Genomic DNA, 15,832 nt, shown 5'->3' with positions numbered 1-15,832 from the left:
AATGTAAAATCAGGGGTTTTAAAGTCCCAAAGCAGCAAATGTTTTCAGCACATATTTTTGTCGTTTTTTAATATATTGGTTTTAGACAGGGTCAACACACACCAACATAAATCGAGATTCATCCCTTTGGTTGTGTGGTAGACTGAGTCTGGTTCTCTTGATTAGTTTTTTGGAAAATGTGAAACAGGCCCCCACTAAAGAGATCATTTGCTGCCATGAGATCATATTTCCCTGTTGGTTACAGCCTCCTAAAGCTTTCAGATAATTAGAAATACGAGTACATTTGGAAATAAAAAGGTTGAACAGACCAATCACAGTTGAGGCTTTTAAGTATACCCTGTGAAGCTTAAAAAATTAAGCCCAGAACGGCAGGAAAAAGGCTCGTTGTAATCCTGATAATACTCAATGGTCCATTAAGCTCAGCAGTGACCTTTTATTCTGAAAGAGAAAAGGTCAATTAAAGGGTCCGAAAAATAATGTAATCCTCTTCTCTGACTGATGCACAGAAGCGTTAAGTTGCAGCATTGTAATCAAGTGACTGATGATCAGAATTTCTACCCGTGATAAGCAACTGACAAAACCACAAAGACATGGGGTTGAATGGATAAAAGCTCGATTGTGATTGAAGGCACAAAGCAGCCGAGTTCAATTAGGCATGAGCAGAAAGACAAAAACAAAACAAAGTCATCTCCACAAATCTGGATTAGCAGTAATTATTCTATTTGTAGACTTGTCCGGTCGTGCAGAGCCTGTTTGTGAAAGAAAGAAAGAAAAGGAGAGAGAAAACCTTCCATTTGTGGGGGAGACGTGTTAAAAGAAATAGTTTGATGGCAACAGGAAAGACAGTCCTGCCACTAATGATGTGTCACACAGCCCCAAACAGAGACAACTATCCCAGATGCCTGCGGTGTGAGTTCCAGACCCACCCTCAATATCTACCAGTTGGCCACATGGATGGGCGTTTGAGAAACAATCACTTGAATCGGCCCTCTCTAACGGCTTCATAAAAGAAGTAATTATTCTACATCGGGAAGGCGCTGTCTATGGGAGATCAAATGATGTCTTCCTCTAACAAAGCTCTTCATTCAGAGCCTTACATATCTGCAGTTCACTTCAGGATAAGAGCGTTTCCCCCCCTTTGCTCTCCCACCTCCACCCAGCACAGAAGATCTCTCTGCTTTTTTAATTAAAAGTGAATTCTCCTGGCTCAGTTCGGCTACGAATCTCAGAACTCTGTGCTTTGGAAAGACTTAAGAGGGGATTGCGGTGGGTTTCAGCCAATGTTCAGTTGGTGAGAAGGAGAAAGTGATGGGGGGGGGGGGGGAATACAAAAATGCCTTTATACATTACTTGAGGCAATCTTCAGTAGCATATCATTAAGTTAAAGTATGAAAAGCAGCACACAGGCAGTGCATGCTCAGAAATACAGTTATTTATTAAGTGAGAACAAGGCCTTTTCTTTGTCCATGCCGAACAGCCAGAAAGCCTTCATTTACTAAGGAGAAGTGCCTTCAGCATCACCGAAGAGTGGGTGTTTGGCTCAGTTATTTTTGGAACCACTTGCTATCTAATATTTTAATATAAATGTGACTCAGTATTTATTATTTTTGAGCTTGGACCACTGTTCTGTTAAACAAGAGGCCAGAAAAACCTAACTGCAATCTGTTATATTGATGGTAAGTAAATGTTTGAGTTTTTTGCACGTGATATTATGAACTTTGGAGAGAGCCGAGCAAGCTGCTTCTCCATACTTCTAGTCTTTATGCTAAGCTAAGCTAAACTGACTCTTCACATGGTTACAATCTTTTAAATCGAATCGGCCAACATGATGGCAAACAGTTTCTTATTAAACTAGCCAGCAATTAAAGAACAGTCCAATATTCCCTGTGTTGAAGCTTTGTTTTGTTCTCGACTCCTACAATAAATATCTATCATAGCTGATAAATGCTCCATTATGTTCACCACCTTTAGTCTCCAATTCATTATCGTCATAACTACCAGCGACCCATTTCACATTATCATTTGATCCATTGTTGATATAAAACACTGATTAAAGAGATTTCAATCCAGCTGATTTGACTCTAGTTTTTGGACGATAGCAAAATGAACACAGCAGTATCCTTTGTTTCCTTTTTTTCAGAGAAAGAAGTTGACACAACTATCTTTTGGTATCACTCGTCTTCTTCTGCTCTGCTGGACAGAGTGAGAAAAGAAACCAGGCGAGTGCTCAGGGGGGGCAGTGAGAGGGGATACAGACCCTCCTCACATTCGAGCTCCTGCATGAACGAGCTGAAGTGTCCCTAAGCAAGGAGCTGAGTCCTACAGCACTATTGTCCCAACAACCCCTAACCCTCCACCCGGAGAGAGAAATGAAAAGCTTTTGGATTTAATTTGGAAAGAAAGATGGTGAATGACGATTCAGTCTGAAATTACTCGGCCAATGGCACCGACTGTTACAGTAAATGTGTGTGGGGGGGGGGAATAAGATTGCGCCGGGGGGAGGATGGTTGCGTTTGAAGTTATCGGTGTTGACAAAATCTCACTTCCACTTTGCTAGAGTCCTCTCTTTTACACAACAACGGTTTGGTTTCACAGATTATTGTTACAAAGCTGAGTTCATTTTCAAACACAAAAACCATTGCCCCTGCTTTCTAAGATTCATTTAGCTCACTGTCAAGAACATTTTTTCATCGTAAAGCTCAGTTAAAGGGGTAATGTTCTGCTCTTTTTCAGGTCATTTACCACTGTTAAAAGTACTTAGTAATTATTTAAGGTAAGTACAAGCACCTCAACATAGTACATACCTGCAGTTCTTAAAGGGAAATGTTTTAGGAACTACTTCTACTTCTTTTTCGTTTATGTTTGGAATGAATTATAAAACAAACATATTTAATAAAAAACATTCAAGCCTGTTTTTGTAATGAGAGTTGACAGTTATATGAGGAAAAAACAAAAAGCATGGGGTTAATTTTTTCCCACAAAGACCGGAGCATCAACGGAACAGGGTGTATCCGGTCGAAGCACGTTTTGATTGCCAACACCATTTATTTTTTCCACTGAAAGCAAAAATACTCCTGCTGTTTCTATGCTGTCTACTGTATATTGCTTTCACCACCTACATGTAAAAACCTACAGCAGAATGGGAAGCATTTGATGCTGTTCAAAGTCTTTCTGGGAAATGAACACTAAGTGAACTGAAGGACGAGAAGAACATCAGAGATAACTTTATAGCAAAAGAGTTACTGAATGGCATTGAACATCAGCGCTGACTTTATCTTCTTCAATAAAAGGAGAATGAAAGGGGGGCACGAGAGCAGTCAGCTTGATGTACGAAAGCCATTTAGCAGTTTTTGATAAGCTCTCCAGTTTGCACAGTCACGCAGGGCAGTGGTCTGGGTGCAGTGGTCTGGGTGCAATCATCTGAGCAACATGACGTGTGCATGTAGAAGGGTGCTCTGTAAGCAATGCCCTGCTAAATGTGTACTGAACCATGGACCTCATCAGCATCAGGCAAATCAGCGTGTAAAGGTCGAGCAGCACCAGAGGCCGGCTGTCGACATATCCTTTCCAATTACATGGGAACATCATTATAGTCCTTGTTGCTCATACAGCCTGTTTTGTACAACTGTTGTTGTTGTTGTTGTTGTTGTTGACAAGCTATCAATATGTCATCACTGTTTGTCCCATCAGCTCTACATGGAATGACAATTCAATGACTGAGCAAATTAGCATGTTAAACTAACATGTATTTGAACTCTTGATTAAACTAAGAATAGTTCAGTAATGTATGTTCAAGCCAAATCTGTAGTTATAAGAATACAACTTTTGCAGCAGAGGAATATGGAAGTATACGAATAAGATTTATGAAAGTGTAAGTGTGTATGTGTATTTAAGAAATGGTTAATTGAGTCACTAGTATCTGCAATTTCACTTTTGTTTCCTACTTTAACTGATGGGTTTTTTATTGTTTAGTTTATTTTCAAGCCATGTTAGAAAGCCGAATATTAAACAATGTGTCAGTAAAGGACAAAATAAAGTATATTGTGAATACTGTTCTTGATAATGTACTCACTGCAGGGTTCCTGTGAAACTATTTTGTTATTTTTACTGTAAAAGCATTTTTTGACAGAATCAGTAACAGAAAAAAAATCTAAAGGAAGTTGTGATAGGGTGACTTCTGCAATTATAGAAAAGTTACATGTATGTGTGTTAACAGATCACAGGGGAGCCATATACTATGCCATTACATCTGTGTGTGTGCGTGTGCGTGTGCGTGTGCGTATTCAGGCTTTCTGGCAGCTGCCTCCTTTAGGCTCGCATGAAAGAAGCGAGCCTCGGTGCTGCAGCGTCTCATAAGATGAATAAAATATGACGAGCACGCAGCAGTATTTCACTGTTGCTCTGAAGCAACATGGACAACATCTCTGAAGCAACGGAAGAACGCTGTTATGTGGGTGACACTGAAAAAAAATCTAAAAAAGAACAGAGAGAGATAACAGCGAGGTGCTTGATTATTTTGTTTAAAAATATCTGCGCTTCAATCCAATACTGAGGTGGTTGCTTTTATTTATGGTCTCATATCCCCAAAAAATATGTTCTCACTTCCCTGTAGCGGCCAAGCTTTGACATGTTGCCAAAGAAACTTAAAGAGGCTCTTTCTTCAGTAGATCCAAAGAAAACATTCCTCAGTGAGTTATGTGGATTTTACATAACTGAGACATTTATGGAAAGAGATGTTTTAATGTGATCACCACAAACAAAATTCCTTACACCTCAAATCAAATTGTAAATGAGGCAGAAGTTTTAAAAAACTGGAACTTTCTGCATGGATAGATCACAGTAACAGGAAGGGGCTAAACTGAGAATTTAAGCTTCGGTTAGCAAATAATTCAGAGAAAATACACAGTTTTGCTTTTTCAATGATACATTTGAATCGAGTTATAGTCACAATTTGCAAGGAATATCCAAGATCAAAAGGCCAACGTGGCTGTTAACATTCAGGTAAATGTGTTACCAATTTGTGTTTGGGATTTGTTGTGCATGGCTGGCAGCCAATAGCGAACCAGGTTAAAGTTCAATGATGGGTATAAATAAAGCCACGCCTCCAATGGGAGTGTCCGTTGAATGAAATGCCACTGTCTCGGATGCTTCGTTATTCCTCCGCTTATTTGGATGCTAAACAGCAATGAAGCGTACTCTGCTAACAGTGGCAATCCTCCATCCAACCAGTCTGTTGTAACACCTGAGCATCACACACTGCTATTACTTGCCAACATGATAATAAAAAAATAGTTTGGATCCAGTTTCTGCTTCTCAAAACCAGAAGGTGTATGAGAGAGACTTACACAAATGATAAAGAATGACAGTTTAATCATCAACAGTTCCTGTATAATGTATATTTGAAAGATCCACAGCCGCCTGTCTGTGTTTTTCTATGTGGTGAATTATTACCTAAAGACTCGATCAAGCCTCCCTGCTGGAGAGGGACAATAAAGAGATGCTTATCATAGAGAAAAAAGTTAATCACTACATTCGAGGATGTAATGTAACACAAAAAATGCAGCCTGTGTTTTGTCTTCGGTCTAAGGGTTGATCTGAAGCGGGAGTCAGTGAGGCGCTGAGTGGGAGCTCGAGCTGAGTCATCCCACCCTCAAGCAACCTGGGAAAGTAATCTGCACGGTCACAGAGAGCGGGGGGGGGGGGGGGGGGGGGGGGGGCGTTGACGAGGCGTGGCAATGTGCTCGCGGCTGACCAGGCGTGCTTCATTTACTGCATGTGATAGCTCCTAACATCACGGCCAACCTGCGCAGCTCCACTGACAGATGGAGAATATTAGCAGAGGAGCTCATGTGTGTGCACTGCTTACTGCCAGACTCAGAAAAGTAGCTGATAAGGGGATAGACTTAGGCGCTCATCCTGCTTGCTGTTGGAAATTAATGGAACAACATGTAAGGCTGAGTGTAAGAATAATAAGCCCTTACTTAAAGAGTGTATAAATAGACTGGGTTTGGTTACGCTTGCACATCTTACAAATTAAATCCCAGAAGATGCAATTACTCTGCACAAAATTATCATGACAAAGTAAACTGCAATGACATACTCCCAACAGGAAATTGGCTAAAGTAGTTTATCTGTTTAAAAGGTAGAGTTGTCTGTTAAACCATGATAGCAGTGGAGGCACGCACATCTTGATTTGGGCAAGTTCATTTCACAGAAACCTGACAAATTCATCTGGCAAGTGTGAGAGCTCAATTAGGGCCCTGCACTCTGGAGAGATATCTGATACAGACCCAGAGGGGGCTCCACCCCTTCTGACTCTTTATCATACCGGGCTCACGCCGTTGTTAGGACGGGGCTTATCATAATCTCCTGACATCCTCTTTTAAGCAAAAAGCCTGTCTAATTCTTCACAGTGCAGTATGGATGTGGATAGATTTGAACTAAGACTCAAGGTGATGTTCTCAAAGCAGAGAGAGCCCCTCAGGGCTACTCGTCGCTGCTCCTAATGCCTTCTTAAAAGAGCTTTTAAAAATTATTTATATGATTGCTGTAATTAAAGTGTCTTTATGAAGCAATTTCCTTGAAATGAAAGTCAGTTTTTAATATCTATTACGAAATAAATACCTTTAATGTGGGACTCATTTAGGATTATAAATGGCGCTTTAGTTTGAGGCTCAGCATGACCCAGACAAGAAGCCTCTCAGTCGAACACACAGGCAGCACTCGCACCCTTTTGTCCTCCAGTTACCTAAAAGTGGAGTTAGTAAACAACATTTCTTTATTAAAGGCTCGGCTGTTGCCAGGTTGGAGCTCTGTTGGAGCAGCAAGTTCAGACAACAGTGCCAAGCACTTTAACGCCAACAAAGGCCTTTTTGTGAGGCAGGGATCAGGTTAAAGAAAGGACAATGGTCTGTTACACAAGGTGAGCAATTACAGTGGTGATGTGCTGATCTCTGGGGCTGGCAGCATCTCAAGGTCACGCATGGAACACGGAGGACGTGGCTTTCACATTCAGTGTTTTCTCCTTGTCTTTTTTTTATTTTCTCCATTGCTTTCACACTCTCTTTGCTCTTCAAGCCTTCTGCCTCTCCTGAGTGGTTGGTGTTGGATGTTCACAAGGTTGTGATTCAGGTTTGATGGTGCAGACAGGCAAACAGAAAGTGTGGTTCAGACTGACAGGAGCCAGAGTTTACTCAGGATCTAACCTCATGATTCATTCATTATCCACGTTTTAGGGGAAAGTGTAGGAAGAGAAGAGAGGTTTTTCTACTGCAAATGATTATGCTGTGTAAATGATGTAACTTCAAAAACAAACATGCTGCAGTTTGATCACTATAATTATGTTCCTACCGTAGCGGGAACTACCGCAGAACAGTTTAGAAAAATAAACCAAGTGTTTATATTTCTGTGGACGGTGTGGTTAGAGGGCATCATGTATAGTAGGAGGATAGAGAGTGGTGAAGGGGTGAAGGGGTCATTGGATCACCCAAAGTTAAAATGTTAAACGATACGATGATACATGTCTCCATGTAAACACCATTGGGTTGGCCTTGCATCCAAACATGTTTGGAGGTACACAAGATAGAAGCAGAAAACGTGCTCCCTGAAAACAGCAGATAAACACACCTTTGTTTGCCTCATATTATCTTTGTTTGGATTAAACAACCACCACGTCCTCAGCAGGGTACCTTTCTCAGTCTGAGAGAAAAGTCTGAGCAGGTAGGATGGATAACAAAACCTTATACATAACATTTCACATATTTCAATAAACTACTTTGTTTCTTAAATCAAGGTTTGAGTGTAAATTGAAGCCATACACTTTAATATATGCAGTTCAAACCTATCAACAAAACCCTTTTGTTAAAGTTTAGGCTTTGTTCTGATGTCTACCACCCAGTGTTTCCTGCCACCTGTTTAGGCAATGATACGTTTTACGGAGGACGGGCTGGTGCTGTCAATAATCCTCCTATAATCTTAAAATCTGGCTGAGATGCACATGCAGCGAGGCTGACCCACTCTGATCTGTGTAACTGTAACACAGTTTTCAAGATGATCCTCTTTCAAGAAATGTATTTACTTTTGAGGAAAAGCTAAATAAGCAGTTTTAAACCACACATTAAACTAAACACATCAAGGCATAGCTTTTGTGTTTTGAATTCACACAAAATATAATTTGAAGCCACTGAGTGTGAAGCTGCTACTCTGCTCTTTAACGTTAAGACACTAGAAACAGGCTGAAACCTTCAGCAGGTCAATGGCAAAGACATCGGAGTATTTAACGCCAAGCTATTTTTGAAGGAGCTCTAATGAGGATCTTGACATCCTTATTTGATGGTGATATATCAGGAGCGAGCACAGCACCCAGCCTACACACAGCTCACACACAGCTCACACTGCACCACTGTTATTCCAGTGCGATGGCTAGCACAAGCATGCAAAGTATAATTCCTGTCAGTTCCTCTGGCGATCTTCAAAGCCTGCAGGCCATTGGATATTATCAGCGGCACGTCCCTGAGAGCTCGCCAAGGGGACAGAGAGATAAGCTCTGGAGGAATTCAAGGCCTTCTCACTCTGCTTCCGGCAACCTCATCACTACACAAGGAACCTCATATGTGAGCCACTTTCAAGTTCTCCTCTGCAGCCACAGCTCAGCTTGTGTGTGAAAATAAACATGTCTTTCTTTCTTTTAGGATTCAACATTTTTAGTGCAATCTGATGGTGCTCCACTGCAACGCGGCTTCTCTTGGTGATGCTGAGACTTTGTTGTTCACTGAGGCAGCAGCAGCAGCACCCTCATTCTCCAGTGTACAAATATGTTTCTCAGATGTTGGCATATTCCCCTGCAACTGTTTGATACTGCCTCTGAAAGGACTGGGCTCTCAGGGCAGCACAACGGCTGTTAGCAACAATACAATCTATGTGACTTTATTTTTTTAATGAGCGCCCACAGATCTCTGCCATGTGCAGCTGGAACCGCATTACTATATGATGGGATAGACGCTCCCATTACCAGAGGGTTTAAATAAAATAAGGAGAACGGGGAGCTTTGATTTTTATTTCACAGTGACAGTTCATGATATTGATCTGTTCTGCTTGTTCTAGATTCAGAGGCTATTAACTAAGTGCTGCCATAACAAGAGGTCTGTTGTGCGTTATGCTTTTTATTAATGTCATGCCGGGTGCTGAAATATCAGGAGCATGTGCAATTAGTGCCATTTGTAAATTGATTTCAGCAGCAATGTGATCAATCCTAACAACCATTATGCTCTTCTTCTTTTTGACACAACACAGTATGGTTGGTTCAATCAAATGACTGAGGGGATCAAAAACAATGGGGGGGGGGGGGGCTGAATATGCATATGTTTCTTAAAATCATTAGCAGTTACCCAGTTTAATGGTTATTTTTCATTCAATAATCTGCTGTGTCTAAAATATGTCAGAAAAAAGCAAAAGGGTAATTTCTCAGAGAACACAGTGACATGTTCAAATATGTTTGTCCACAAAAAGTAGTAACTCAGAGGTATTCAATTTAAAATTATACAAAAAAAAAAAGATATTTAGTAGATGGTTGCATCCGAAAGGCTTGCAACAGAGCCTAGTTCACAAAAACTAAACATAAACAGTCTGTCAGACAGAGTTACACAACTGTTGTTTTAAAAACATGATAAATAAATTGCTTGCGAAAACAAGAATGTTATTAGATCCAAAATAATCTACAAATGACTTTCTTAAACCAACAAATGAAGGTTGGAAATGCAGAGTGGGTTCCGTCTGTTTGTGTTTGCATCTCTGGTTAAAAATTAGCAACAGTGCTCTAATGAAAGTCAGCGACTTCACACTTTGGGGATAATGAGTGTTCAACCTGTGGTGCCACAAACCATGCACCTGGTTAGAGACAAAAGCATTTCACTGCTCACTGAACATGAATGTGCAATGATAGAGAGCAGGGACATGTTCACGCCTGTCACACAGCAGCATACAAACCCTACAGTTGCTAGTATAACCCAAACATAACAAGTCAAATCATACAATTTATAATATATTCGAACTTTAGGCCTACTGCTACAGAAACAGAAAGGGCTGCTACCTCTGCTTCCCTCAGGTATTTATATCACTTGAGGCTCAATCTCAAAGCATATGGACTTAGAATAAACAAAGCTTAGGTACTGCAGCTACTTCTCAGGCTTTGCTTTCAGAATCCGGTGATCATTATAAACTGTAAAAACACAATAACAAATGCTGGGTTGTGGGTTATGGTCTACGTCGAGGATGTTAACCAGCAGTGTTCATACTGGTGCAGCTAGACTGAGTGCATAATTATGGTTCTGAAACACCACAAATTAAAAAAACATATGGGAACCTTTTACAGGATTATGTACAACTTAAATTAACGATTTTCTTCTGGGTTTTATCAAATCTAATTCAGGATGTGCCGTTTCTTCACCTTACCTTACACACGAGTCAAGAGGAAGCTCCTGCTGATGGTTTGATGCAGTTCACTTGTCGCAACTCAGCTGAGGATATCTCAGGCTCTGACATGATGTTTCATCTCCACGATCAATCCGCCAATTATGCTTTCTGATCAGCAGTTTTTACTGTGATTCCATCCGCAGAAAAGCGACGTTAGTTTCCCTCATTAGCTCGCATAGCCACTCAGTCCTGTTAATAATCTACTGTACGCTACCGCAGACAAATCGCTTCTTGCTTTCACTCGGAGAAGGCAGGAGTAATGGCCTGAAGGCAGACCCCGGCCAAACCAGACAGTCCCTTCTTGGCTTCACTCGCTCCAGTCAGCTGTTCAAAGCGTGGATGTGATTCAGGCGCTGGGTCGACCTGTCTTTTCTGTTGCCTGGCCGATATGAAGGCTGTGTGACGCGGAGGCAGCGCCGCACCGTGCGCACCGCGCTCCCAACGCACCGCGCGGATCAACAGCACTGCCTGCTGTACTCACAGAGACACAGCAGCGACACGGTGTGGCTGCCGCTCGGCTTCTCTGGTCAAAAATTAAATATTTGGCCCTGCTAATGGACGAGTTTTGGTACTTTCGTCCAAATCAGATGTTGCCAGACCAGTTTTGCGATTGCAAGCATTTCCCCTTGTCAGTACTTTCCCACAACGTGGAGCAGCTTCCATGCACCCCTTTAAACAAGAGGTTACTCAGATCTTGTACTTAGATAAAAGTAGAAGTACCAGAGTGTATGAATACTCTGGTACATTCAAATTAGTATTAGTATTGGCATCTAAAATACTTAAAGTAGCAAAAGTAAAAGTACGACTCTGTAGTGGCCAATTGTCCAAAAGAAAATCAATGTTCAAAGGCCACTTAGTCTAGGAGGTGAGTTCGAGTAGGGGAGAGCGGGGTAATGTGAGACATTTTTTACATTTGCTCTCCTGTAGGCGAGCTAAAATGATATATCAGTAAAATGTACACATTTCCCATTAATTCAGGATGTTTCCTAGCACTGGAAATGATCAGAATGTCTTCAGGACAAAGGGCAGTGAAAATATGATTGTTTTTTAAAAAGTGGTCTTGTGTCTCACTTTACCCCAGCTAAGGGGTGAACTGAGACAGACTAGAGAAATCAAGGGGGTAAAGTGAACCACTTACCTTTTCCACTTTTAAACTACAAAAACAACACATGTTGTAACAGTTAGAATCCTGACAGATAGATTGACAACCACACATTCCAAAAATAATGTCGGATGCGCAACATAATCATGGGGATTGGTCAATTTAGCACATTTTTTAAACAAAGTAACTCCAAACAAAGTCAAATACAACATAATATATTTCAAAGTGCTTTAATAAACATTCAATTAACCATTTAACCAGTTAGATTAGAACACGATATGATATGAACATCAGCCGCATATTTAAACAAGGCCTACTCTACATTCCAGCCCTGAAGGTTACAGGGAAAGGTGAAGAGTTGCTCTCTCCGTGTTGTTCCTCCAGGCCTATTAGGTTGAGGCAGCTTCTTCACCACATCACCTTTAGGAACATGTGCCACATCCTTTTCTTTCATAGCAAACGTGGGTCTCTCCCACTCTCTGTTGTTTCCCTGGATTTTTCTGAGGAATTGGGTTAGTATTTCGTCCCCCTCAACCTTCTCAACCATGCCAACATAACGGATACTTCGGTGTTTTGTGGCAAAATTGACGAGGACGAAGTCACCCACGGACAGATCTTTGTTTCCGGGGTCACTCCTCTCATCTTCAGAGCTCTCAAAATCATCCTCAAATGGGACAGGGTCATCACTCTCCTCCGAGCTGCTATCTATGATTTTCTTCTTGGGTGCCTTCTTTTTCGGTTTTCCCTTTTCTTTGCTATTTTGCTTTTTCCCTGCCAGTTTCTTTTGTCTCTCTTCATAAGCCTGTTCTATGATTTGCTTCTCTGGAGTATCTGTTAAGATGGCTGTCTTCACACGCTTTCGTTTTGTTTGTCCTCTGGGGGGACATTTTGGAAGTGGTATGATTTCCTGAGGAGACACATATCCAGGTCGTGAGACAGCTGGCGAGGCACATCCATGTGGACCATGCAAAGTGGATGGAATAGCATCAGCGAGTGGAATAGCATCTGCAGCAGGTGGTTCATCTGCAGGGGGTGGATCATCTGCAGGCCGTGGACCATCCGGATCATCTGAAGTGGATGGACCAGTGGATGCAGGCCGCAGCTCAGGGTTTGGCCGGTCTGACACCATGGATGGTGCAAACGCCTCCTCAGGGAAAATATCTCTGTTATATGGGAAGATCCCAGTGGACTTGAAGCCAGAGGTGATATTGCGTGGTGTCACTGCTGACAAGAAGGCCTCGTTCACAAATCCTGCAATCTGATAGATGGAGACTGTTTTACCAGGGTTAGATCTCATCCACCCATCAAGAGCTCGGCTGTATAGGGTCTTGAACGGGCCATACACTGTCACGTCGAGAGGCTGCAAGCGATGGGATGTGTGGGGTGGGAGGGTGAGCAGAACAATACCATTACTCTTTGCTTTCTCCACTGCCTTGAGTGAGATGTGAGCTCTCAGATTATCCAGGATTAGCAGCATGGGATGGTCAGGAGTGCACTTAGTGTGCTTTATCAAGTGATCGAGGAACTCAGGCCAGGTGTCTTCGTTCATCCATCCTGTTCTGGTGGAGGCACCTTTGGCTCCTGGAGGTGCTCCTATCATGAAGTCGTCCTTAAACCTAACTCTGGGGAAGACAAACATGGGAGGTATGGCATTCCCAGCAGCATTCACTGCACACACCACAGTCACCAGTTCTCCTCTCTCAGCTGATGTGATAGAACCAACTTGCTTTTTCCCTTTCTCTGTCACAACCTGAATCAAGTAGAAAGTTTAGAATCAATGGCATGTGCAATCAGTAGGCTACTATTGGTCTAAAGGTACATTTTATTTTGTTGCAGTCCATTCATTTTTTTCTAGTTCACAGGCTCACAACATTACTAATAGCATTAGTTTCAGCATTCTGCCAATAGCTAGCTGGTCATTATCACAAGCCACTCAGTATCAGTCTGCTGCTCTCTAGTAGCTTACCTGCCGTGGCTTTTGTACTGTAAAGACGCCTGTTTCATCCACATTGTAAATCATGTGTGGAGGAAATGTGTGTCTGTTAAAGAAGAGAGGCAAGGGAAGAACCTTATCAGAATCAAAACCAAATCTTACAGGTAAAACCTCCATAAAACATTTGCAACTAAAGAATTAATTCTGTCACCTGTCCATCACTACAGCCAGATTTGTAAAGAACTCCCCCACTGTAGTCTTATTGAAGGCTGTAGCCCTTCCCAGGGATGTTGCCTCCGGAGTTCGGACAAAGAGATGGCGACGGGCTAGAAAGCTGCCAAACCACTCTACTCCTAAAGAGTGGACAATTCGTTATTATAAGATAAGCTTTGTGGCAAGATCAGTTGGCCTAAGTTGACCTACAGAATCATGTGATCTCTTGCGCACCCTAGCCTACCTGCACATTGTTCCTCCATCCAATTGGCAGGGACAGGGATATGGTTTTTGTCTGCATATTCAAATGCCAGTTCACGGCACTTAACTGGAGCAAGGCCATGGAACTGGTCAGCCAGTTGTTTTAAATGTTGGGCAAGCTCCTCCTCCATCTCATCTGTCAGTATTCTTTTTGCCTCAGCTACTGCACCCCAGGCTACTGATTTAACTCTCCCTTTCTCTATTTTCTTAATGAATCTTTGGAGGGTTGTCTTGTCGATATTTCTTTCCTTTTGTTAGAAATTAAAATCAATGTTTTGATGGTATAATGTAGCTTAAACATACCGTCAGTTCAAACGCTCTTTTATAGTGAAAAACCAGAAATTCTTGTGCACAAGCAGTTAAGCTTTTATTCTGAAAATCCTTCATCTACGGTTAGCATGTAGCATGTGGCTAATATACGATTTCCTGAAGAGGTGAATTTAGTAGCGAAATGATATGGAGTGGTGCAAACCGAAGCCTACTGATTTAACACTACAACTATAGATGTCGAGATATTACCATGCTGAATATTAAATGAAGGTACAGTTTATTTGAATACATTATTGTTTACAGACGAGTAGCATGTGACAACATCCGGAATGACCGGCAACCAAACGAGCCGAGAAGTATTGTTTAGAGTATTGATTACAGCGTTTAGAATGTGTTAAATGAAAAGTGATGAAAGAGAATATGAGGAGAAACGGCGTGTTAAGCATATATTGAATGTGAAAAGAACCTATCCTCTGTTTAAATGCAATAACGGACATTGGAGACGAGGTGAGCCGGCTGGCGGGGAGGAGCCAGCAGAGGATATATATAGCAGCGCCGGGGGAGAGATCCGCTGTCTTTCTTGCTCAGGAGAACCGGACCACAGCTGTTTGTCTGACGGAACAATATTCTGTCTGTAACACTACCGCGCCTTTTTTAATTAAAGTATCCCATTTGAATCTTTTCAGAGACTCCATTTAGTCTCATTTTAAAGCTTCTCTCCTGGACGCGAGAATAAAGAACACATTTTAACAATTGGCGAGCTAGCCCAGGATCTCGCAAAACCGGGAGAGACTACAGCAGGCTGCTTGCTGGACCCGCTGGCATCCGTTCAGCACACAGAGAGCTCAAATCAACTAGGTAAGGAGAAACCTGTTATATCGAATTCTTCAATAGTTAATGTAGGACAATGTTAGTTCTGTGTGTTTGACGGCGGCCAGCGGATCCTGAAAATAGCTGTGCAATTTAAGTTAAAACAAGCCTAAATTGATAAATATTGGTAGTCTACCACGTGGCGTTGCTTTGTTACAGGCAGGGTGAGTTCAATTTCTTTTTTTCTATTTAACCCTGCATGCTATTCGTTTGTCTGTTAGTACATGTCGGCTAGAGGCCAATCACTATATGTGTCTTTTTTTGGCGTTTTACGTTTTACGTGAATGGTTTTAGGCCATTAAGCAGTCGGGACTGCTTGAGGGAAAGACACAGCCAAAGTTTGAAGCTAAGGTTATTGGAGTGAGTGTTTTGTGTAACAAACAGCGTGAGGCTGTTTTAAAAAAGTCCTATTTCAAGGAAAAGGCCTGAGCAGTTTGAAGCTCTCAGTGGTTACACCATTCTGTTTTTCAAGACATTGCGTTGTGGATTACGGCAGGAAGTGCGACATTCGTGCGTTAGATAGACGATATTCTTCTAATTGTGTTTGCTTAGCGTCCTATTTGTCCCATAAATAGCGTGTTTAAACAGAAGAAATGACCATACTGGCTCTTAAAGTCAAAAAAATTTACGTACATGGGTAGAGGGCTATGACGTAAGGGTATGAGGCCCATTTATCATTGTAAACTAAATGGAAATGTTATTTTAAACTACAG

At 41.8% G+C, this 15,832-nt stretch overlaps 2 protein-coding genes across 2 annotated transcripts in view; both read right to left on the bottom strand.

Annotated features, from left to right (window-relative positions):
• Positions 1-11,023, bottom strand: part of wscd2 (WSC domain containing 2) — a 38,792-nt gene extending 27,769 nt beyond the window's left edge. The window contains exon 1 of the mRNA XM_079686195.1: positions 10,450-11,023. The gene's annotated coding sequence lies outside the window, so the exon portion shown is untranslated. The remainder of the gene's footprint in view (positions 1-10,449) is intronic.
• A 763-nt stretch (positions 11,024-11,786) lies between these two features.
• Positions 11,787-14,220, bottom strand: LOC307042347 (uncharacterized protein). The gene is made up of 4 exons (XM_079686192.1): positions 13,963-14,220; positions 13,717-13,858; positions 13,539-13,611; positions 11,787-13,322 (listed from the first exon to the last, which is right to left on the bottom strand). Exons 1-4 carry the CDS (start codon positions 14,108-14,110, stop codon positions 11,886-11,888), a joined length of 1,800 nt encoding a protein of 599 aa, XP_079542318.1. The 5' UTR covers positions 14,111-14,220; the 3' UTR covers positions 11,787-11,885.
• Positions 14,221-15,832: the final 1,612 nt, after the last annotated feature.

This window comes from Notothenia rossii (genome assembly GCF_949606895.1).
Source record: "Notothenia rossii genome assembly, chromosome: 6".
In the NCBI taxonomy this organism is placed as follows: Eukaryota; Metazoa; Chordata; class Actinopteri; order Perciformes; family Nototheniidae; genus Notothenia; species Notothenia rossii.
The sequence above is the reverse complement of the archived record's forward strand: the minus strand, read 5'-3'. Positions and strand labels throughout refer to the sequence as shown.

Bases quoted from the DNA above. Each gene is read 5' to 3' on its own strand.
- LOC307042347 (XM_079686192.1), bottom strand. From the start codon at position 14,110: ATGGAGGAGGAGCTTGCCCAACATTTAAAACAACTGGCTGACCAGTTC. The intron at 13,859-13,962 runs GTAGGCTAGGGT...TCCACTCTTTAG, and splicing joins GATGGAGGAACAATGTGCAG to GAGTAGAGTGGTTTGGCAGC. The intron at 13,323-13,538 runs GTAAGCTACTAG...TACTTGATTCAG, and splicing joins CAGTACAAAAGCCACGGCAG to GTTGTGACAGAGAAAGGGAA.